Source organism: Xenopus laevis, chromosome 2L, assembly GCF_017654675.1.
Source record: "Xenopus laevis strain J_2021 chromosome 2L, Xenopus_laevis_v10.1, whole genome shotgun sequence".
Lineage (NCBI taxonomy): Eukaryota > Metazoa > Chordata > Amphibia > Anura > Pipidae > Xenopus > Xenopus laevis.
Window position 1 is genome coordinate 44,295,982 of NC_054373.1, and position 25,575 is coordinate 44,321,556.

Below are 25,575 nucleotides of genomic sequence, written 5' to 3' on the forward strand. Positions count from 1 at the left end.
CTATTCTGTAGCATTTCCATTTATTAGTTTAGGGTCACCCAGGGTGACCTTATGTTTGCATTTTATAAGTGAATACATTTGCAACTTAAAGGTAATACTTGCTCACCAATAACCCTTTAACACACAGCATTTTATACATGCGATTACCTTAATTACACTGACTGTACTTCAGATCAGCAGATTGAATTGAGCTTTGATTCCTGAGCCGGACTGCTAAATCCATCGATTAGATTTCTATTACAGTCATCGATATTGATGCCCTCGCTGGATATTTTGGAGTATGTTGCTTGGCCAGTGAAGTCTAGAAGATCCTCCAAGGCTCTGGAATTGCTTGTACCATTTTGGGCCAAGGGCATACTGGGAATAAGGTCATTAACTGGCGAAAACTCTGGTATGGATATTAGCTCTTCCTTAGAAACTGGACTGTGGAAGAAAAAAAAGATTAGACGGTAGCCATCAACATTCCTAATTAAATATCCTGGAGCTTTGAGGACAAGCCTTGATCTGTCCTGGTCCCATCCAGTTATGTCTTACCAGATCCCTTGTGCATTCCAACCCCACTTACTTTCCAGTAAGCCTTACAGTACAAATGTAAGTACCTTAATTGTGACTAAATGGAAACAAGTAGAAGGTATATATGGCTAAATCTGTTTAATCTTATTGGTAGATGGACAAAGAGTCCCCCAACTAACACCTGTAACATCCCAGAAGTATTTATTATAGAGTTATAGATTCTGACCTGTTCTTCACGCCTCACATTATTTAATCAGGTCACTTTCACCCAAGATGCCACCAAAATTCTTATTCACTCTCTCATCATATCACGTCTAGACTACTGTAACTCTCTATTAATTAGCCTTCTCCGCCAGAGACTGTCACCTCTCCAGTCCATAATGAACACTGCTGCCAGGCTTATACACCTCAGCAACCACTCCTCCTCTGCCTCCATGCCACTCTGCCAATCCCTGCACTGGCTTCCATTACCTTTCAGAATAAAATTCAAACTAATGACCCTGACCCTGGCACTTCATAACTCTGCCTCTAGATATTCACCCATCTGCTTACTACGCTCCTCTACTGGAGACCCCCGGCAAGCGCACATCCCCTGCCCGCTGGTGATTTTAATCTGCGTCTAATAAAGCATTTACAGTTTTAAACGCTGGTTCCCTGAGTGTCTACTGTTCCGGTGAAGTCCGTCTGTGAATTTTGCAAGTTGTACGCTCCTCTACTGACCTGCTTCTCAACTCTTCTCTAATTACCTCCTCACATGTTCTCATTCAAGACTTTGCAAGGGCTGCACCCCTCCTCTGGAATTCTCTCCCACAGTCCGTCCGACTTTCTCCCAACATATTGCTTTCAAAAGATCTCTTAAACACACTTATTCAGAGAAACATACCTTCGCTCGGTTTAGCTACCAAATGCAATACCATATGCTACATCTCTCAACTGCCTGATCTTGCCCACTCCTTATATCTCATCCCCTTCCCCTATAGATTGTATGCTCTTTTGCACAGGGCCTTCTTCATTTGTCATTATGTATGTAACTCTATATGTTCTATGTATGTAATTATTGTGATTTCTTTGTATAAACACATTTATACACATTTTCATCTAGAACATTCATGAGGTAGGAAAAGGCCAAGCAGAAATTACTGCAAAATGCGTTTAATTACACAACATGTTTCGGGTGTCAAACCCTTTATGAAGTGTAAGTGTTACAAGTGAAAGTGAATAAATAACCAAACATGACAAGTAAAATTCTAAAATTTAAGCATTTTGATAATTCATACTGCCACTGTCTATATTACACATTGAGCCTTTCAAACCTGCATATTTATCATTTTTCTTATAGGACTGGGGCTTTTACACCGGTTGCGCAGATGGCCTATATATGGGAATCCCTTATCTGGAAACCAGTTATTCAGCAAGCCCACCTTCCATTTAAGTTCATTTTTAAAAAGTATTTCCCTTGTCTCTATAATAATAAAAATAATAATAATAATAATAAAACAGTAGCTTGTACTTGATGGTAACTAAGCTGCTTGGAACCATATTGATACAAAATTATTTTGGCCCCATGTGGCCCTAGCCTTAAGATATGCTGTTCCTTATTACAGAAAGACCCCTTTTCCAGTAAAACCCAGGCCCAAGCATTCCCGATAATAAATCACATACCTGTATTTTCAATCTTATACACAGAAACAATACAATCAGTAGACCAAATTGAGCACTGTATCTCTGGTTGCTTTATTTAGCAATACATTTGGATGTCATACATGGGCCCCCTCCCATGTATTGCTTTGATATACATACAGTATGTTTCCCCCACTTATGATAATGTTAAGAAACAAATTCCAAGCGCATTCATTTTCAATGGGTGGTTAATGTTTAGTGCAACTCAGCAGCAATGCGGAGTACTAACACCCATCCAAATCATTCATTCCCAAACGTGATTTGGACAATTATTTTCAATGCTGGATGGAATCGTTACAGTGGAGAAAATATATTATTATTATATTATTATATTAAAAATATATTAATAAATTTCAAGTGACTGGAAAACTTTAACAGGAAATGAACCAGTATTAATAAATTGGCTCCAATATGTTACAAGATGGAAAATAAGCATTGTGGAGAAACAGCTAAATCTCATACCTCACATCCATTGACTGGACTTCATCAGTAGAATCATCAATGCTGTTGCATTTAGCATCATATCCTTCCAAATGATAAAGCTCAGCAGTTGGTTTGAGGCCATTAGTGAACATTTGCTGGGGTCTGCTCTCTAGGCTTTGGGCTGTTGCAGGTTTAGTCTCCTGAAAACTGGATAACCCATTGACTTGCACTAGAAGGGAATCAGTGAAGATATTCATTTTGTGCATATTCATTTTAGTGCATATTCATTGAATCATTTAGACAGGGGATTATTGTACTTAAATATGTTTTTATATGGCCTTAGGAGTGCACCCACAACCCTCCTTTAAGGGTACAAATTCCCCTAGCAACCATGAATTGATTTGAATAAGAGACTGGAATATGAATAGGAGAGGCCTGAATAGAAAGACGAGTAATAAAAATTAGCAATAACAATATGTTTGTAGCCTTACAGAGTATTTATTTGCTTTTTAGAAGGGGTCAGTGACGCCCATTTGAAAGCTGCAAAGAGTCAGAAGCAAAAAGGCAAATAACAATAAAACTATAAAAAATAAACAATGAAAACCAATTGAAAAGTTGCATAGAATTGGCTATTCTATAACATACTAAAAGTTACCTTAAAGGTGAACCACCCCTTTAAGACCTCAATCCTTACTATTATTATGTATAAACATTTCTTGCTGTTTTAATCATCTTTTCAGTGTGTACTCGCCAATGATAAATATTAAAACGCTTCTAAAGTAAATATATTTACCATTTTCCTCTGGTTTTGCAGTATTTTCTAGATTCAAAGATGGTGGAATCTCTGGCTTTGACGGTTCTTTCTGGGGAGAAAAAAAAATGATTGATGATAATTGATTAGCATTGTTTCATGATAATGATTCGTAATAAATGTTTCACCTTTATGACAAAAACTAAGATAATAAATGGAAACTATTGTCTCATGATATTTATTATTTTGTGGCACCATTGTGCATGTTTTTTTTTTATTATTATTAGTGTATTTTATTTTGGGACAGACTATTGCATTGTAAGTAGGGTTGCCACCCGGCCGGTATTTTACCGGCCTGGCCGGTAAAACACATGCCAAGGCCGAGGCCGGTATTTCAAATTTACCGGCAATGTAGTAAATTTGTAATACAATCAAAAGGAGCCCTCGGCCTGCCCCCAATCCCCTGCAACTTACCTTTTCTTTTGCCTCTTCGAGCGTCCGCAGGTCTCCGTTGCGTGGCCCCGCCCCTTTTGACGTCACGCCCGCCCCTTTTGACGTCGCGTCCCACCCATTTGAGGCCCCACCCAGCAGCCGGTAAATTTTTTTTATAAAAGGTGGCAACCCTAATTGTAAGCACAGATTTTTCCCTGCAGAATTTTCTGGTTGCGGAGGAATTATTTAACTATATTTCTTGTTACAGTGTCAGAGGAAACTAAAGGGGATTTTGCCTCGAATTCTGTGAATTCTATGTATAATTTCATCTTCAGCTGTTTCTCACTGGTGAGATCTTACCACGCCCCTTTGATCATTAGACCATTCCCCCCTTCTGGCTTCCTGTAATGGTTGGGATATGGGAGGTATATGGAAAGGCTGTGGCCAGTCAGACTAAAACAATGGCAGAACTATGCAGTGAATAAGCAATGTTTCGTCATGTAACTATAGGATAAACAGATACATAGTTATACTTTCACATCTTAATATTTACTATAGGCATAATAAAAAATAAAAGGGTAAAAAATGAGGGCAATATCTCCCTGCTGCACCCCCCTTTTACCCCCCTTCTTTTTTTTTTTTTTTTTTCGTATCTTCCTCTTTTCTTATCCTTTTCCTACTTTAACCACAATACACAAACTTCTTTTGGTGTGAGTAACGACAACATTAGGGCATGTTATAAGATATGATTATGGTGTTATAATATCTTGTTGACTGAAATATTTGCGGTTGGACAATGTAAGTGTGGATGATACCATTTAAGCAACTATATTGTATATATGCTATAATTGTACATGCTATTTGACTCTGTATTGCTGGAAGTTCTTAATAAAGCTTTTAAAAAAAAAAAATAATAAAAAAAAAAAATGAGGGCACAGTGGTGCTATAATGGTTGGTAATCAGTGTCATTCCTTTTCCCCTGTGCCTGAAACATTTAAGGGCACATTTACTAAGGGTCGAATTTCGAAGTGCTAAAACTTCGAAATTCGACCATCGAATTGAAAAAATTCGATAGTCAAAGGTTTTTTTTGTTTGAATTTAGCTGTTTACGATCAAATTAAAATCGTTTGATCGATCGTAGAAATCATTCGAATCGAACGATTTAATCGATCGAGCGATTCGAATGATTTAATCGATCGAATGATTTTCAAAACAAAAACCTTCAACTTCTAAAAACTTAGTCAAATATTGCCTATAGGTTCTAGGACAGTGGTCAGCAAACTTTACTATCAAAAGAGCCATTTTGCCCCCTCTTCCACTAAACAAAAATAATCTGGAGCCGCAAAACATAAAACACAGCTTATAAACCTTTAAAAGTTTTAACCTTTTTTTAATGTTAACTGTTACAACAACAGAATACAACAAAAAGAAGTGCAGTGTGTATGTGTAGGCCTACTTTGAAATAAATTAAACAATGACTAGCCCTATTAAATGTTAGTGTTCTTATCTGTTTAATGTGACTTCTGCTGATGTTCCCTCTCTTGTCTTGAGTGTGTGACTGCAGTAAGGACCATGATGAATCATCTTGCTGCGGCTCGGTCTTGCCTGGGACGTCTATACAGCCCTCACACCTGTGGTGTGCGACCGCGGTTAGCTAGCCGTTAGCTTACCACAGTCACCCACTCAAGAAGCCGCCAGCAAGCAGGATGAAAAGCCGCATGAGGCTCCGGAGCCGCGGGTTGCCTACCCCTGTTCAAGGAGGTCCCCATAGGCTAACATAGCAATTTGGCAGGTTTAAGGTGGCGAAGTGTTGAATTCGAAGTTTTGTAAAGAGACAGTACTTAGATTTTCGAATGTCGAATATTTGAATTTTTTTCAATTCGAATCGAATGGCCTATTCGATGTTCGAAGTACCCAAAAATTACTTCGAAATTCAACGTTTTTGAATTCGAAAATTCACTTTGACCCTTAGTAAATGTGCTCCTTAAACCCAAATGCTCAATCTTGTAGCTTGAATATCATTGGTTGTACCAAGGCGACTCAACACTAATATAAAATTAGGGGTTTAGTTTTATAGGCTGCTCTAATATAAACCATATCAGAAACAGAGGATCTGTGGTCACAGTGACCCGTTATAAAAAGAGATAGAATTGTGGCCATTGAGCACAACAGGGAAGGAAACAAACAAATATGAAAATGAAACAAAAATGAAAATAACTGTAATGGCCTTTTGCGATTCTGGAACATAAAGCAAAATAAAACTTTAGTGCAGATGAGCAATAACTCTAGTTTCAAAATACCTTGATATCTGGGGTTTCACTTTTCCTAGTCCTTTTCATGATCTCATCAATTCTCTGTAAAAATGAAATTCAGATTAGAATGTTTCCATCTCAAGAGATTCACAAGTTCTTGCTAAAAGATATTTTGAATATAGGCCACATGTGGGTTCACTTTAGCGAATGATTTATTTTGCAAGAAGATTAGTTGGATTGTAATACACTCCAGCAACATGTGTGCATGGGCAAATCACAAGCCAGACATGCAGGTCTCTAGCAATTCCAGCAAATGACCAATAAATTAGCTATACAGGGTCAACTATCAGCCGATAATAGTTTTTATTGGTCAACTGTGATCAATTCATGTCTTTCAGCATTACATATATAATATATTGGATTGTTTGAAGGTATTTTGCCTGTTGGTCAAATAAACAGTATATTTGTGGCCAATCAGCTTCCAGGCTGCACATGTTGAGAGCCACTCACTGATCCACTCCTTCAGCCAACAGCAGAACAAATAAATTGCAAAGCGAAAGGGAGGTCCCAGCAACTGGATTAATTTATTCAGACAAACATGAGATCAGAAGGGAAGAGCCTCGGAAGAAACATCAATACAGAAAAATTGTAGTGTTACAGCCAAGCTATGAAAAGGGAAAAACCTTACAGGATAATATTTGTCTAAAATTTAACCAACTTTTAATATTGTGGCCCTGTAATTCTGGGTATAAAGCAGTTTGGGATACTAAATTTTCATTCTCAAAACTGGATATGAAATGATTAACAGAAACAAGTGCCCACCTTCTTCCTCTCCAGGCGCTCCTGTTCAATCTGCTGAATGATCTGTTCTCTCTCCAGTCTCATCGCTTCAGCCACTTCCCGAGCTTTTGCCTCAGCCTCTTCCTTCTACCAATGAAAAATCATGTTACACCTTATAAAGAGATACATAACCTGTAAAGATTTTATAAACAGACACATTTTGATGCATGGCTGGGGACAGAAGCAACAAACCTCAGAAAAAACTGGGTTGGGCGATTATATAATATATTAAAGATAATACGTAACTTGGGGAAACATTCTTATATTTAAAGGGGAACTTTACACCGGTTTATGGGATTTTTTTCTTTTTGCTTAAAGCAGCAATTTCTCAAATTATATTACAGGGGTGGTTCACCTTTAGAATAACTTTTAGGGGCTAAATCACTAAGGGTCGAATATCGAGGGTTAATTAACCCTCGATATTCGACTAGGAATTAAAATCCTTCGACTTCGAATATCGTAGTCGAAGGATTTAGCACAAATACTGTGATCGTACGATCAAAGGATTATTCCTGCGATCGAACGATTAAATCCTTCGAATCGAACGATTCGAAGGATTTTAATCCAACGATCGAAGGAATATCCTTCGATCGAAAAAATTTAGGAAAGCCTATGGGGACCTTCCCCATAGGCTAACATTGACTTCGGTAGCTTTTAGCTGCCGAAGTAGGGGGTCGAAGTTTTTTTTAAAGAGACAGTACTTCGACTATCGAATGGTCGAATAGTTGAACGATTTTTAGTTCGAATCCTTCGATTCAAAGTCGTAGTCGAAGGTCGAAGTAGCCCATTCGATGGTAGAAGTAGCCCAAAAAATACTTCGAAATTCGAAGTTTTTTTACTTCGAATCCTTCACTCGAATTTAGTGAATCGGCCCCTTAGTATGATGTAGATGTTGATATTCCGAGACAATTTGCAATTGGCCTTCATGATTTATTTTTTGTGGTCTTTAAGTTGTTTTGCTTTTTGTTAACAATAACAATAAAATTGTAGTCTCAAAGAGCAATCGTTTTTGTCTGCTGGGGTCACTGACCCCATCTAAAAGCTAGAAAGAGGTAGAAAAGGCAAATAATTAAAAAACTATAAATAATGAAGGCCAATTACAAAGTTGCTAGAAATAGGATATTGTATAAAATATTAAAAGTAAACTTAAAAGGTGCCTCTTTAATTTTACAATGCAACTGAAAACAGTACAATGTATTTGTTCCTATCTGCATGTTGGTTCTGACTCAGTGAAGCAGAAGGCAGTCAACAGTAATTCTCACAGTGATTTACATACTGTACAGGTATTGGACTTACCAATTGCCACCTTGCTGGTATTTTACCGGCCTGGCCGGTAAAAACGTTGGTTGATCCCAATTTTATTAATAGGGAAAAATTATAAATATATAGGAAGGCCGGTATTTTTTTCCGGAAAAGGTGGCAACCCTAACCTGGGGCTTTCTGGATAACTTATCTTTCTGAAATTTGAATCTCCATACCTTAAGTATACTCAACATAAGCGATTACAGTTTCCCTTGGAATGTTCTTTACTTGTGTCACATAAATGGTCTTGTATATTTTGTACAATTGGAAAAGAGTTTTTTTTTCCCTTAGAATTTCCTGCACTGAACTTCAATGCACAGCTGTATGTTATGTGCTAGAACTTAGGTCTTTTATTCCCCCCATAAAGAACACAAGCCCAGTTGTGGAGCTCCAGGTCAGTTTCTGAATACTTTTTGTACAATGGCAATCAGAACTCCATATTCTAGCTCTGTTCAGATATTTACAGATAGAACATTGGTTGTATGACACTGCTGAACGCTACTGCTTTATGTCACTTAATTGGTAATATATTAGCGGCATCTCAAATTTGAGCTCAACACTGGCATAAATGCCATCTGTACCTTATCCATAAGGTATGCAATATGTCTGCCTGTCTGATTATTTATAGTATTGTGTAACCTGCCATTTATACAACTAATGAAGAATCTGGCAAAACATGATTCATTTCAAGAGGAGGAAGGGTGTGGTTGCATGTTCCATTTTCAGTGCATCAATTTTTGTCAATGCATTTTTTCTAACTGAAAAGCTAATTTTGAAGAACAACTGTGGGTACGTATATATATAATACCTGTTTTTCCAAATAAGCCTGCATTTCCTTTTCCTGCTTTTCCTTCTGTAATCTTTCTTCTTCCGCTTTCAGCTTAGCTTCTTCTTCTGCTTTTCTTTTAGCTGTTTCTTCTTCTTGCTTTCTCTTCTCTGCCAGTTTTCTTGCTTCCTCTTCCAAGTGAATTCTTTCTTCCTCTGCCTTCTGTCGAGCCTCCTCCTTTTTTTGCCTATAAAAATAACAGTCCTCCATTTTGGAAGTAGTATATAAAACTGCACAAACCAAATGCTCTGTCAGCATGTTGGGTGCGGCCCCCTACAGTACAACATTTAGGAATTCTATATTCACCTTTCCAGTTCATCTCGCTCACGCTTCTCCTGTTCTTCTTGCTCTTTCTGCAGGCGAGCTTGGCGTCTCTTCTCTGCCAAGATTTTTGCAGCTTCCTCTGCATCAGTTGTGCCAGCAGTGATCTTTCCAGTACTCCCTGTACCTAATGCATTGGAAAGAATACTGATTTTACAGCAAAACTTTACAGTACTGGGCAACTATATATATATTTTTTGCAAATATTACTTTCCTCTTGGGAAAAGGGTATAGAGCCGTCATTGCTAGACTTTTTTTCTACTCAAGCCCCTGCTGGAAGTCTAACCTTTTTGTTAGGGTCCTACTTGATTCATAGCAAGGTTACAGATATAGGAAAAAATTGTTCCAAGAATATCTATGACAGCATACAAATCTCACCCTAGCTGGCTTTCCAGATGGTTTATCAGGAGTAAATAGAAATAAGCTTTCAGGCTGAACCCTACTGCCATTGAATTAGAGAGAAAATCACATTTGCAATTTTAATATCTTGAAAGATAGTATAAGAAGAAGGAAAAACGTTTTGTCTTTTACATGTTAGAGAAGTTCAAATTAGATTAATCATACAGTAATTGCTTTCTGTACCTTTAAATATACTTAAATATAAACCCTGCATGACACTGAAAGAACTACCAAATCCAAAAGCCACATAACGTTTTAATTGCAGTCACTATTTCGATTTGACTGCAGTTCCATATCAAGAGCCTCACACATTATCTCAGTATTAATTTATAACCTCCTTTCTACTATACTTACTTTCAGCCTCTGTCTTTCCTGCAGAGCTGGCACTTTTTTCTGATTTTATAGCATCAACTGCTGGTACATTCTCAACCCTAGGGCTGGATACTTCTTTCTCACTTTTCTTCTTGGATGTCTCCTGGCCAAAATTAGGGGTCCCTTGGAACCTGACAGGAGAAGCTGTTGCCTTCACTGGAGATTGTGAGAATGACTTTGGAAGTGTCCTAGAAACATTAGAGAATAGTTCATTCTAAGCTGTATGAAATTGGTTTTATTCAGTGCCAAACTTGAGCTGTCTTTAGGAAGTGAAATCTGTACCAAACACAGTAGAACTTAAAATAAAAAGAGCACCAAAAACTGAGTGATGACATCATCCATGGGCATGGCCTCCCCCTATGTACCATTACATCATTAATCATTATACATATATCGCATGAATCAAAGGGAGTCCATCAACCATAGGTGCACATAAACAACACAGTGGAATTTGAATTAAATGTTCTATTAAGTCGATGGTTTGGAGGGGTGACCATTGCGTATGTTTTATGTAGCTGATGGTTTCCCCAATGTAGGGTTGTGCATTTTCAGCTGTTCCACATAGGGACAGATTGGACTTTGTTCTTTTTGGGCGGGACTTTGTCCCTCAATACTCTACTAACATATTATTAACACCTAGGTTAAAGTGCATCTATGGTAGATGGACTGTCAAAGACATTTTAAATTTGGAGATTACCTAATCCCTGAAATGAAAGGGGATTTAATCCAACTGTTCTGATGCGCAGTGCCGGGCCAAGCCGTCAGGATGCTCTAGGCAACCTGGCCGGCCAACGTACTCCCCCTTATGCGTGCACCCCCTGCCGCAAAGTGTGCGCAAGTGCTGTAGGCAGGGCAGAGTGATGGAGGGGAGAGGAGAGCGATGCAGAGGAGAGCAGCAAACACAGATTTGGGGTTGGCAGAAGACAGGTACCTGTCCAGCGCCCCCCTTTTGTTGCCTTCAAGGCAGGTACCTCTTCTGTCTGGCCCAGATACACACACACGCACAAACAGTTTAATCTATTTCTTACTGAACATAGAATTCTCTTTGTGTGGTCTATAGTATGGTCTATTTGGCCAAACAATCTCTCTTATAATAGCACCAGCACTGAATGACCAATGACAGCCCCTCATTAAATTACAGCCCAAAATGGATTTCAGTTATTAATCGCTCTGTTCAACATATTCCAAGTAGTGATCATGTCAGATGGACAGTTTATTAATGATTATATTAAAATGATGATATCCTATAAAGATGCCAATTTTAAACGCATAGTATATTAAACATGCTTTGGAGGGCTTCTCTTTAGAATGGCAGTTCTAATTAGTAGAGTTACCCTTCTTCTGTTGCCAGCATTGATGTATATTCCCTTTTCCTGAAATATTTAGGTACTTTAATAATAACATGGACTCTTATTTAACTAGATAATCACAGAGAATTAAATGTAAAACAACCATTTATTTAAAGGACATGCTTCTCCTTAATGTATTTTGGCATTAAAATGTTGATAGTTAAGTAGAAAAGTTTGTTAGGATTATTAGGATATTCAGGCAGTGTGCCCCTTAGGAGAGATCCTGGGCTTGTTTCCCTAAATTCCCAAATAGTGATTGGAAATCCAATAAGAATGAAAGCAGTATGTAATTGGGAATCTAATCAGTATACTGCTCTGGTTGTGCTTTTTTTTTTTTTAAAACCAAGTGGATGAGACCTCCAGAGTATTCCTTGTAAATTGAAGTTTTAGGAATGACCCTGGGCTTCCTTTCCAGAATTCCTCCTGATTTGTATATGAATGAGTTTTAACTATAACCCTGCTTTCATCTTTGAAAAATGGGAAACACTCTTTAAATGCACACAGTGCCTTTTAACTGTATTATTATTCATTATTAACAAATATTCAATAGATTGGATTGGGTGTTTAATAAACCTGTACCGTTCTTTGTTCTTTGTTTCTTTTTTCATTTTTAGATATTTAATGATTGGACATTTTTCCTATGGCAAATACACTTATGCTATGGATCATAGACTGATTTCATCTTGCCCAACAAACATTGCCCAAAAGTTTGGATGCCCAGCTTCCCAAAACATATGAAAACAAATTTACAGCAGGAAAAATGCTGAACATACATGTGTATAACTATTGAAGTTCCCTTAATAATTTTACAGGGTCAATAAGCTTGTTATGCAATCTGCCATAACTCCCATTTAAGGCAATAATACATTTCATTATTTCTTCATAAGGTTCTGAGATCTGTGTTAGTATGGGCCCCACTCAAAATAGATCAGAAACACATTTAAATGAATTAGATTGGACATAAGAACACCTATTTCTTTTACATCATCTGGCCATTGGCTCTTGATTGAAGGTTATTTATCTTAGTTTAGCTCTTTCATAAGTGTTTAAGTGTTATAAATAGCATTCTAGTTTCTAAATGATCGCTTGCCTGTGTACATCAATATACTGTAAGTGAAAGGGATACTAATATGCAGGCCTATGGTGAAGAGGAGTATTGGTAGAAAGCAACTTTATGTTCCTATGGAAAATGCATCCACTACTGAATATATGTAGATTAGAACTGTGGCAGCAGTGGAGTAACTAGATGTTACTGGGGCCCCACAGCAAATTATTTTTTAGGGCCCTCAACATATCCAGAGATTGTCCTGTTCTACCAAACATAAGTTGAAATTGCTCATTATTTGGTCCTCCTATACTGTAGCTCCTGGGCCCCCCTGCAGCCGCAGGGTCTGCTTCCTCTGTAGTTACACCCCTGTGTGGGAGTCAAAACACTGTAAATCACTCGTCACCATTCCCCACAGAAAAGAATGTGAAATGCTTTGCCAATGTAAGACACAGGGAGATACAGGCGGACACCACTACCAAACACCTGAGACTGAGACATTGCATATGACCTACTTTCTTTTATACATGATTGGAATGAGAACAGATATAAAGAAAAATGAATCTCATTGTAGATGTGAGTTCATAGGCAGAAATATTTCTCAGGATGTAAGGGTTGTTTTTCTTTAAGACTAAGTGCAGACAGACCCCAGAAAGTTTCTGCATGAGCACTAATAAGAACACTCTTGCTCTTACACTTCTGCCTAGGGTCAATGGTGTCTTATAAGGAGTGTCTGGCAGTATTGTCATAGTACTAGAGCACTAAGGGCCACAAAAGCATGGTTCAAAATGGTGGCTTGCTCCAGTTTCTCTCACTTTACTGCCCTGCCTTACCCGATGGCCTCTTTATTATAGTTTGCACTGCTACTTCCCATAATACTGCGAAAATCACTTTCTACTGTGTAAGTATAAATGCAGTAAGAGGCACAAAGCTTGCACCGTATTATGCTAAACCAGATGTCTGCTGTCTAGTAACGTTACGATTGGTTACTTCGGTATACTGGTGCGATAGTCTCAGAACATCTATGGACATGACACCTCTTCTCAGGAGCCCTTTATTTTATATAAAATGAGTGCTCAATAACAGTTGAGATAATGAATAATGCTGGAGCCCACTCCACCTTCTTACAGATGAACACATTTCAAATCTGTTTCTTTGTGGAGGACATACTGTCGATCTGAAAAGTACTACTCGTGGCTTAAAAACCAAAAATGCAGCAAGCCCTAAAAAAAAAAGCTAAAACATTATTATTTTGGTAGATAAAAACAGTGTTGCATGGGAAAAGCCATAATTGCAGCCCCCTACAAATATATGTATATTTTTTTACAACACATGTATAAACACCACTACAAGAAAGGTTGGGTTTACTATAGGACAGTGACTAAGTTCCAGACCCAGGCTTTATGTTCTGTGGCCTGCCAAAAATGTAAATGTGCTGGGAAACAGGCAGGGTGGGCACTATATGTATATGGCAGTTTCAATCTTCATTATAGAAAATGAGCATCAGTGCTTGTGTCTATTGAAAATACACATGGCAAGAGAATTAAGACAGATTTTTAACATCAGCATTTTTAAAACTTAAACAATTATCTTTATTCCTATTGTGCAGCCAGTCATATTATTAAGTGCTTTAGGTGTTCATCCACATACGTTTTTGCCTTACCTGAGCTTACTTTCTAATTTCCCCTAGCATAAGCACCAGTGCAGGGCCAAGCCAGCCGGCCACTTCAGCCCCAGCAGTGCGCAATAGTACGCAACCGAGAAAGCATGTGCGCCACCAAGGATGCACTTTGACGTCAGCAAGGTCACTGAGGTAACACTTTCCAAACTAGGGGTAGGCTGCTTATGAGATAGGTGCCTGGTGCCCCCAATCTTTGCGCCCTAGGCACGTGCCTCTTCTGCCTACCCCTAGTTTCTGCCCTGCTGATGCGACAGGTATTTCTGAAATATGCAAAACATCTATATCCTAAACTGTTCTTACTTTGAGGTGGCTGGTGAGGAGGATCTCTTGGAGATAGTGGCTGGTGACTCAGATCTACGGAGAGCGGAACCAACTGCACTTGTAGGAACAGGAGTTGAGGGCCTCTTTTCTTTCTTCTGTTTTTCAGTCTGTCAATGTGACAATCATTTGGAAGGTCACAGTTATGGAATGGGTAGTGAATAATTAAAAACACTTCTCAAGTGAATGCATTGCCTGAAAATATTGACATTACGAGCGAAAACAAAATACTTCTGATAGGATTGTTTGGCCTGAACCAGTTATTAGTGTCATTTTGTGAAGAAAGACCTAGTCATGGCACAGACTCCCAGTTTTGTAAGCACACAGAAGTTACCAAGTATATTATTGTGTATTCATATAGTACCTGCAAGTATATAATAAATACCCAGCTATATGCCCAGGGTACCCAAATCCAAAAAGGAGTATTTCTCAATAATGTGTAATGTTCTCAACCAAATGAGTTCTATGACTGGCTTTGTGGCAAGAATGTAAAATACAATATCTTGGCAACAGAAACCAATCCATAGACTCTTAAATTCCAGTGCAACAGTGACATCTGTCTAAAACCCAGGATAAATCTATTAATTATGCCCACGCCAGATTTTTATATAAAAATAATTTATTAAATCAATAAATATGCAAATTAGAGCAGATTTAGTTCAGCTAAATCTTGGGCTGAGGGCATGCATGTCCTAAAATACATACACAACTGCAGAAAAAATAATAAAGGCTTAGCTCTGTGATTGCCATACCTCTTTACTTAATTTACTTAATCAGGATTCATTGAGGTCTGGAACAGTGCAGAGAGACTGGTGAATTACTAATGCAGGATCCCGTTCTCAGCCTCAAAACTATAGGCCGGTTAGTCTGACTGGATTGTTGACTGGATTGAAAATCATAATACTATGAGTTTGTGCCAGCATGGTTTTAAGCGTAACCGATCATGCCAAACAAATTTAATTGCCTTTTATGAGGAGGTGAGCAGGAACCTTGATTCTGCAATGGCAGTGGATTTAATCTACTTGGACTTATCTAAAGCATTTGATACAGTATCTCACAGAAAGTTAATGGTTAAATAAAGGAATATTGGCCTTGGACATCGTATTTGTAATTGAAAAGAGAACTTGCTGAAGGATAGATTACAGTGGTGGAAAATTGAATATTTTCTGATACGACCATTGTTGTTCAGTGGAGTACCCAAGTGTCTGCACTTGGTCCTTTGATTTACAACTTGTTTATTAATGACCTAGATGTGGTTTTGATTTACAACTTGTTTTTTAATGACCTAGATGTGGGCATTGAAAGTACTATTTCTATTTTTGCTATGATAGCAAAAACTATACGTTCTATGCAGGATGCTGCCACTTTGCAGAATGTTTTGCTAGATTAGAAAACTGGGCAGCAAACTGGAAAATGCAATGGAAATGCAAAGTTATGCACTTTGGCAGAAATAATATAAAAGTTCTAAACCAGGCATGTTCAAAGTCAGGCCCGGGGGCCAATTGCGGGCCATTTTGAAATTTACACTGGCCCTCAGCCTCCATCATGAAATTAATAATAATGTGCCCCCCCAGCACAGTGCAATCAGGAATCGCGTAGCAGTAATATTTGGGCACATTAGTGAAATGATCTGCCACTTGGTCTATACTGCTGCCTGTGTGCTGAAGGTGTTGGCAATAGACAAATACTGGGACATAGTGATGCGCCGCTCTCGCATACTTCTTTAGGGCTGAAGGTGCAATAGACGTACTGACGTGCTTATTGACGTGTCTATTGCTAACACCTTCAGCACACAGGCAGCAGTTTAGATCAAATGGCAGATCATTTCACTAATCATGTGCCCAAATATTATGACTACGTGATTTCTTGTTTAAATGAGGCGTGGAGAATAAATCCAAACAGACTCCACTTCTGAAACGCCGTGTATGAGGCCATCTCCTGGAGTGAATGATCCTGATCACAAGCTAGCTACATCAGAATGGATGTCAGAATGGAGGAATGGTCTTTTTTTTTCCATAAAATGGATCATCAGACCAGAGGCCACCCCTTCAGACTAGAAGAAAAGAACTTTCATTTGTAGCAACGTAGGTGGTTCTTCACAGTCAGGACAGTGAGGTTGTGGAATGTACTGCCAGGTGATGTTGTGATGGCTGATTCTGTTAACACCTTTAAGAGGGGCTTGGATGATTTCTTATAAAGCATTATACCAAAGGTTATACTGATACAGTGTACTAAAATCTACAATTAATATAGATATTGGTATATATTTAGTTTCAGTAGGTGAGTTTAGGTATGTGCGCTGGGATTCATGTGGAGGGGTTGAACTTGATGGGCTATGGTCCTTTTTCAACCCAACTTAACTAGGTAACTACTTACCAATGTAAGTTGTGAAATATATTTAATAAACACCTTTTAATGTTTAACAGATTTTTAAATTAGGTCACCCTAAAAGAAAGTTTGTACTAGTTGGGGCAGCGTAATAGAAGAAAAACTGGCACTCAGAGCTCAATGCATGCGGGCAAAGCCCTGCGTGTTTATTACAATGTAACGTTTCGGGGGCGGGCCCCTTCGTCAGACACGGGGCCCGCCCCCGAAACGTTACATTGTAATAAACACGCAGGGCTTTGCCCGCATGCATTGAGCTCTGAGTGCCAGTTTTTCTTCTATTACGCTGACTACAAGTGGGGTTGCCGATCCCTTCTGACTGTGCACCGGGCCAACTTATGCTGGAGAGGCCAGGGTGTGCTGGTGGGTTCTGGAAATTGGACTACTAGTTGGGGCACCATGCTTGTCCGATCTGAGCAAGGTGTCTTCCGGCGTTTCCATCTACGACTTCCCTTCTCTTCCTGCTGTTCCAATTGTTCGGCAGTCAGCACAAACACAAAGAACAACACAGATTGACAATACTGCTGTGTACATATTAAAGGAGAAGTAAAGCTCCAATCCAAGGGGTGCCAAATGTTAGGGCACCCCCTAGGGATTGTAATGATTTACCCGATACCCCGGGCCAGTGCTCCTGTTAGCAGACAACTGGCACTTGCGAGCGAGCAATCCTTTCTTCGTGCAGGCGCACATAAGCAGTAGACTTAAAAGCTGGATTTTAACAAAAAGATTTAGATTTTGGAGAAAGAAGAAGGAAGGAAGAGGATTGCTCGCTTGCAAGTACTGGCAGTGCAATTTTTTTCATTTGGCATCCTCCATGGATTGGACCTTTCTTTCTCCTTTAATGCCATCTATTTAAAGTGAATCACTAAACCACTGATAAATGCCACACATTATTTATCTTTGATCTTAAGGGCATATGTAGAATACTTGTTTTAATGTTATTCTTCTAGAATAGGCATAAATAGCGTATATAAATATATATTAATGGCATTCGGCGGTTGTGCCAGGTTTGCTATCCTTTCACTCACAATTAGGGGCAGATTTATCAAGGGTTGAACAAAAAACTTTGAAATTTGACCTTTGAATTAAAAAACTTTGAATTCGAATTTGACGTTTTTTCACCAAATTTGGCAATCCTACAAAGGAATAAAAATCGTTCGACCGAACGATTAAATCGTTCAATGATTTTAGCGTACGATCGAAGGATTTTTATTCGATGTGTGAAGACTTTAAAAAAGTTTGTAGAAGGTCCCCATAGGCTAACATAGCACTTCGGCAGGTTTACTTTGGCGAAGAATTGAAGTCAAAGTTTTTTTAAAGAGACAGTACTTCGATTATCAAATGGTCGCATATTCGAACGATTTTTACTTAGAATCGAAGTTGAAGTAAATTCAAGTCGTAGTATTCGATGGTCGAAGTATACAAAAAATTACTTTGAATTTCCCTATAATTTCCCTATAATTCACTTCGACCCTTAGTAAATCTGCCCCTTGATCTTATAAGCCACAAAATGCTTAATCATATAACTGTCACTATATGCAAACCCTTCTTCGTCTTCTGCCTCTTTCTAGCTTTCAAATAGTAGTCGCTGACCCTGGCAAACAAATATCTATTGCTTTCTGAAGCTAAAATGTTGTTGTTATTGTTACCGTGTATTAATTATGTTTCTGTTAAAGGGGTTGTTTGCCTTCAAATTAACTTTTAGTATAATGTAGAGAGTGATATATTATTTGTGGTTTAGATTTTTTAAGCTCTAGTTTGCAATCTGGTTGATAGGGTCCAATTACCCTAGCAACCATGCATTGATTTGAATAAGAGACTGGAATATGAATAGGAGAGACCTGAATAGAAAGAGGAGTAATAAAAAGAAGCAATAGCAATACATTTGTAGCCTTACAGACAATTTCATTTTTAGATGGGGTCAGTAACCCCCATTTGAAGTCTGGAAAGAGTCAGAAGAAGGAGGCAAATAACTAAAAAAAACACAATGAAGGCCAATTGAAAAGTTGCATTGAATTGGCCATTCTATAACATACTAAACATTAACTTAAAAGTGAACCGCCCCTTTAAGTCTCTCTCCTTTCCAGTCTATAATTCAAACCACTACCTGGTTGCTAGGCTAAATTGGACCCTAGCAACCAGCTAACGGCTAAAGGCTTCTGAACAAATAAGCAAAATAAATCAAAAACAAGAATAAAATAATATATGAAGACCAACTACAACTTGTCTTAGAACAACTTGTCTTAGAACTTTTTCAATAAAAGTTTATTGAAAGGTGAACTGCCCTTTTAACCAACAAATAAGACATCTTTATTCAACTATATGGTAAATGAATGACTGCAACATTTAGAGAAATGAAAGGAACTGACCTGTACAGAGTCTGGGGAGGTGGGGGTTTTAACTCCATCGGACCCATTTCCAGGTGGAAGGTTCTTCCGCCGTTCTGCACTCCGTACAGGAGAGGACTTGAAGGGGGATTTAAGGGGACTAGCAGGTGCTACACGAGGACAGACATGAAAGACTAGAGAGTTATAACATAAAAGCGAGGAATAAGAGAACACACAGAGGAAATGTTAGTGGAGAGAGAAAAGGGGGAACAAAACAAATATATTACATAAAGGTAAAATAAAGGTATTCACTTACTGACACAAATAACAGCGAGTCAAAAAAAAAAAACCAAGGAAATGCACACTTATAATAATACATTACTTGTAGGGTGCTGCTATTATTTCATCACCTACTGACAAGTTGCAACTGCAATAAGGACATTTCTGAAGCTATTAGGCATCACTCAGCCAGGACGCAACAGTAGCTGTGTAAAGAGTTAGAAGCTACAGAGGGGAAGCAATTGAAATAAAACTAGGGATGTACCGAATCCTTGTGTTTGGCTGAACGGAATCCAAATTTGCATATGCAAATTAGGGGTGGGAAGGGAAATCACGTAACTTTTTGTCACAAAACAAGGAAGTAAAACATTTTTTTTTTTTTTACACATTTTTCCCTTCCTGTCCCTAATTTACATATGCAAATTAGAATTCGGATTCGGTACGGTATTCGGCCGAATCTTTCAAGAAGGATTCAGAGATTTGGCTGAATCCCAAATAATGGATTTGGTGTTTAAAAAGCCCAGACAGCCAGGAGTTTTTAGTGAATTCACCAACCATTGACCAGCCAAGCTGCTAAGTGATCCATCAACATTGAATTGAGTTGATTGGTAAGATATTAAAATCTGATTGGTGAAAGAATTCCATTGGGATCAGGCCCGGACTGGCAATCTGTGGGTTCTGGCAAATGTCAGAGGGGCTGCTGTATAGTTCAATAGAAAGTTACCATATAGTGGGCTGGTAGGGGGCTGTTTTGGCCTCTGTGTACTTAGATTGGCAGGGTCTATTTTGACTCCCAGTCCAGGCCTGATTGGGATACATAGGTTACTGGCTGACCAATGAATGGGAATAACATTAGGAGTGATCTAACTTTTCCCATCAGTATCATAACTTGCCCTTCTGTCCATGGCCCACATAAACATGAGTATGCCACGGCAAGTTAATAACAACCAGCACACATGCTCTAATATCTAAAAGGCAGTGTTACCATATGTGACCTCTCAATGAAGCAGGAGAGCTAAAAAGGTTTAGAATGGATAAGCGACTGCACCAACCTAATTTTTGCTTCCACTCTTACAGTAAATAATGTATTACATAGCACTAACATTACTATACATATAACATTACAATATATATATATATATATATATATATATATCCAAACAAAGAAGTCCAGACTCCAATTGCAAGTAAAAAAGTCCTTTATGTGCAAAAAATTGCTGCAACGTTTCGAAGCTTTGGATATATGTTTTGTCCATTATTTGGACTAAGTCGCGGACTGGGATACCGCTCCACATCAGTTTGTACAGATATATATATATATATATATATATATATATATATATATATATATATATATATATATATATACACACACTTAGCATCATTTGGAGGAGTTGAACTTGACAAACTTTGGTCTTCAACCCAATGTAAGTATATAACATTTATAACTGATGCATTTTAGTCTCATCTTCAATCACACAAACAGTACACAGCATACTGTCAGTGCAATCTCATATGTATATTGTTGGCTTGTCTATTCCCAGTAACATGGGTTCATAAAACCATTGTTTTGTTTTTTCCTTAGAGACGAAGGATAGATACAACTTCAGATTTATTTCCGAGAAAACTATTCAAACCTGTTCAAAGTAAAAGACAAAACAAAACAATAGGCATTTGTACCTATGTATTCAGTGGCTTGGGAATCAGCTGGTTTAAATGTAGATATCATACAATTGAGTCCTCATTGCACAAACACTGGGTAAAGGGAAACCTAGTATCACTGATGACATGTGTAATGCAGATGTATTATAATATCAGTGTTATTATGCTAGAGGCAAGGTAAACTGTACTACAAGTGTACAACAGGAGTAAACCAACCAGAATTAACTGTGATGGAACCGGTCTTTTCAAGACTTCTAGCAAAATAGACCAAAGGTGGCCATACATGGGCAAATGTAATCGTCCCTTTAGCTCAAGGGCAGATGGGATTTTTTTCAGACAGAAAGAAGCAGATATGATTCGTGCCTCATCTCCACTTATTTAAACCGCTTTTCCGCAGTCACATGCAGCAGTGAGGAGTTGAGGTTGGCCTGGAAATGCCTGCTTTTGTGTATTTGGGCTAACCTCTCCTCTGCTGCGTGTAACTGCACACAAGCGTATCTTATTCAATTCAATGGAGATGGGGCATGGAGTAGATCCACTTCTCCCAGCCTGAAAAAAATATGCTCCATCTTCCCTTGGTCTTAGACTGATTCTGTACTTTTTCTGCCTGTGTATGTCTGCCTCCAACAAACCCACCCAATTGATATCACCTGATGAGGTTTGATTTTCCCATCAGAACAGTGACTGCATAAGCTAGTTGATGTGGTCCTCGCTCCGACGCCTCATATTCCTGCAGTTGTAACTTGAGTATTTGACCCTACATCGGATTAAAGCACTATATTGCCCACCTTAGGTGGGCATTTTGGGAAAAGATCCACTTATCTGGCAACCTCGCTAAACAAGCGGATATTATAGTGTATGGTCACCATAAGCCACACCGGTCTTTCACAGTAAGCAGTAAGGAGGCATACTTGCACCCAAAGCAGTGGTTGCAATGGATAAGATCTGCATCTGGTGATTGATTAAAAATCTGGTGCAAAGAGCAGAGCTCAAGGATTTTTACGCTTTGTGCCTTGCCCCACAATAATGAATGATAATAATAATAAATTATCCTATTAGTCGTTATCCAGGCATATAGGTAAAAGCTTTCATTATTATCTTTTAGAAGATAAAGTATAAAAAGTTGCCTGTCACTTTATAATAGACAGGGAGGAATATTTCTGTTGTACTCATGCCTCAGTTGCAACTTGTGAGAATGCCAAATTCAACAGCCAAAAAGTTACTTTTAAGGCAATCTCTCCCTATAGTGCCACACACATGAATAAATTATAGCAATATAGATTGCTTTCCAGATCTAGAAGAGAAACTGTAATTTTTTATATTGCTCTGTTATGAGAACAATGAAAGTTATATGAGCTGATGTTATGCCCACATCTAATATAACAGCCACTTGGGTTTTTTAAAGCTTTCATTTTTTTTTTAAATATTTCATTAGCAAATCCAGCCCAGCAGATAGAGGATCACTAAATATATATAAAGAGATGGAAATACATTGCCTTCCTTTTAGCACTCATATTCTAAAACTGGATTCTTCGGCAATGATTTGTTAAAAAATGAATAAGGCAAAGAGAAATGAGATTTCTTAAAAGAAAACTCAGTCACCTTCTGCTGTAAAAGTGTCCCATTCAAAATCAAATATGGCAAGTTTCATCAAGGTATACGAGCTGCTACATGTAGATTTGTGTTACAAATACACTATGGGATCTGTTATCCCGAAAGCTCAAAATTATGGGAATACCATCTCGCATGGACTCTATTTTAATCAAATAATTCGAATGTTTAAAGAAAGATTTCCTTTTTTCTCTGTAACAATAAAAAAGTTCATTGCACTTGATCCCGTCTATGCTATAATTAATCCTTGTTGGAGGCAAAACAATCCTTTTGGGTTAATTTAATAATTCAATTATATTTTTTAATAGACCAAGTATTGAAAACCCCTTTATCTCTAAAACCCCAGGTCCTAAGCATTCTGGATAACAGGTCCCAAACCTGTACTAATGAACTTTTAATTTCAGAAGCAATAAACCCACTCAAGGTCCATTACTGGATTTAACAAACTGCATGTGCCCTAGAGTGTCTGTATAGAAAATCTGGCCCTGTTTATGAGTCAAAAAGGTCAATAGGTTATTACAATTTTTTTTTACAATTGCCCCTGTAACCTTATGGATCTTGAGTACTACAATGCTATGTAGCATAACAGAACTGAACATGTCAGCTTCCATATTTAATCCTATAAACAGAATTTGGCACAGCCGGCTCTATGCTCAATACCTCATCACATTCTCCCCATTCATTTCCTTTCCATATTACCTGACAGTGAGAGACACGGTTCATTGAGCACAGCCATACTCCTGCTCCTGGCTAAAGAGGAATGTGTTGGAGTCAACAGTCGAGATACAATGAAATTTTCACTGGGGCTAAGGTGCATGCGATGGGCTGAAGGATGGAAGCAAAGCATGTCAAAATTAAAACAAAAGCAAATGAACAAATAAATGGGGATGAAGCTAAACAAGTGTTGGCACACACATATAGCTCTACAATCGACAGGGCACAGGTATATCACCCATAAACACAAAATACTAAAGCATATCCCCATAATGCACAAGATACAGGCATTAGACCCATAAACACACAAAACACAAGTATAATTCTATAAACACAGGCATTCACCCATTAACACAAGAAACACAGGTATATCCACACAAACACACAAGAAACACAGGTACTTTGTATCCCCATAAACACACAAGAAACACAGGTATATCCCCATAAACACACATGACAAGCAAATTGCTATAAATACACAAAAACACAAGCAAATAGCCACGAACACACAAAGACAGACATATACACAGTAAGGAAAAGACGGGCATCTTTCCATGTGGAACCAGTGTAGAGCACAGTACATGAGAGTAAACCCCATAAACCCCATGTGCATATGTCTAACAAGCAAGGGGAAATATGTAGCTCTCAACATCCTCCAACAGAACTTCGTTGAATGAAAAACATTCATTTGTGTAGTTCCTTAATTATGGGGTGTTAAAGCAGTGGAAGGGGGGTCCAGATTAAAAGGTAGTAGGTGGTCAAATTCAGCCATGACTGTTTTTTTTTTATTTTTAGATATTTCTATTATTACCACCATATTTTAATTTTATAGCCATGTTGAGGGGGGGGGGCTGATCTCATGCTGTCCCACAACCTGAGGCCTAGACCAAAAATCCTGCTGTAGCCAAATAACAAGAATCCCATGCATTAGGCAGTACTACAAACCACAAAGAGAAACACACAAACAACACTAGCAAACACTGCACACAGGGTGGCAAATTAAATATATAAAACATTTATGACATGAAATGACACTTGTAAAAGATGGAATCATGAAATAAGGTCTGAGAAAAGGCATACAAATGGAATGAAATATAAGTTTGACTGATCATGGAGCTTTTTAAGGAGAAAGTGTAGTGTTCTGACTTAATGTGCATTCAGGTGCCCAATACATGTACGTTCCTATGCTCTTTTCTAACTGATATCAGTGCAGACAAACTCAGGCAAACTTTCCTCAGAGAGACTTTCTTTGATCTGTGCTTGACTTTCTTGTTAAATCCTTGCTAAATTATTGGATCTCAGTCCATCTGTCCCAACTAAAATTCTTATTGATCGACCTTCTTAGCAAGTAAATAGGATATAAGTGCAAAATAAAACATGTTCTCAATATAGTTAGTGAGACAAAATGAAATGTTTAAAGGCTGGAGTGACTGGATGTGTAACATAACAGCCAGAACACTACTTGCTGCTTTGCAGCTCTCTTGGTCATAGCCATTTAAATCTGACCTGCGTGCTAAAGGGTAACTATCGTGAAAATTAAAATTTAACATAAGCTTCATCATACTGAAATAAGAAACTTTTGAAATACAATCAATTAAAAATGATGTACCGTTTCTGAAAGTTTCTTATTTCAGTATGAGGAAGCTTATATTAAATTTTAATTTCCTCTATAGTTTTCATTAAGGATCAGTTGCAAACTCACTGAACAGTTATGTCCCATGCAGGCCCCCTTCAAGTCGCTGACTAACTAAGAGTTAGAGAGCTGCAAACAGGAAGTTGGGTTCTGTTCTATTCAATATCTGCTCACTCCAGCCTTTAGATTACAGTTTTGATTTACTAACTATATTTGAAATATTTTTTTATCTGTACACTGAACTGTTCCTTTAACCTTTGTATACAAACAATGGAGGCAGGTTTCAGTCCTGGAACGGGGCATTTTGAATATCATCATGTATTCCCCTTTAAAAAGCGTAATATGCCTTCTCCACTTAAGAATCACACTGTAGTGGGATATTATTTTGATTGGATAGAAGGCTTACCCAGCAATACGATTCCTTTAGAGATCTGCTTTCATAATCTCTTACCATACAATT

General features: G+C 38.2%; 1 protein-coding gene across 13 annotated transcripts in view; it reads right to left on the reverse strand.

The window, feature by feature from the left end:
• Positions 1–25,575, reverse strand: part of map7d2.L (MAP7 domain containing 2 L homeolog) — a 92,717-nt gene that overhangs the window by 527 nt on the left and 66,615 nt on the right. For 4 of the 13 annotated variants that reach the window (XM_041581805.1, XM_041581808.1, XM_041581809.1 and 1 more), the window contains 10 exons: positions 19,259–19,386; positions 14,487–14,614; positions 10,094–10,299; positions 9,326–9,470; positions 9,002–9,206; positions 6,874–6,978; positions 6,100–6,153; positions 3,410–3,479; positions 2,656–2,845; positions 148–423 (listed from right to left, as the gene is read on the reverse strand). In XM_041581805.1, the coding sequence (XP_041437739.1) occupies positions 174–423; positions 2,656–2,845; positions 3,410–3,479; positions 6,100–6,153; positions 6,874–6,978; positions 9,002–9,206; positions 9,326–9,470; positions 10,094–10,299; positions 14,487–14,614; positions 19,259–19,386 (1,481 nt within the window). In that variant the 3' untranslated portion in view covers positions 148–173. Of the gene's footprint in view, positions 1–147; positions 424–2,655; positions 2,846–3,409; positions 3,480–6,099; positions 6,154–6,873; positions 6,979–9,001; positions 9,207–9,325; positions 9,471–10,093; positions 10,300–14,486; positions 14,615–19,258; positions 19,411–23,467; positions 23,594–25,575 lie in introns of all 13 variants that reach the window. The other 9 variants (XM_041581801.1, XM_041581803.1, XM_041581802.1 and 6 more) reach the window with 5 other exon arrangements.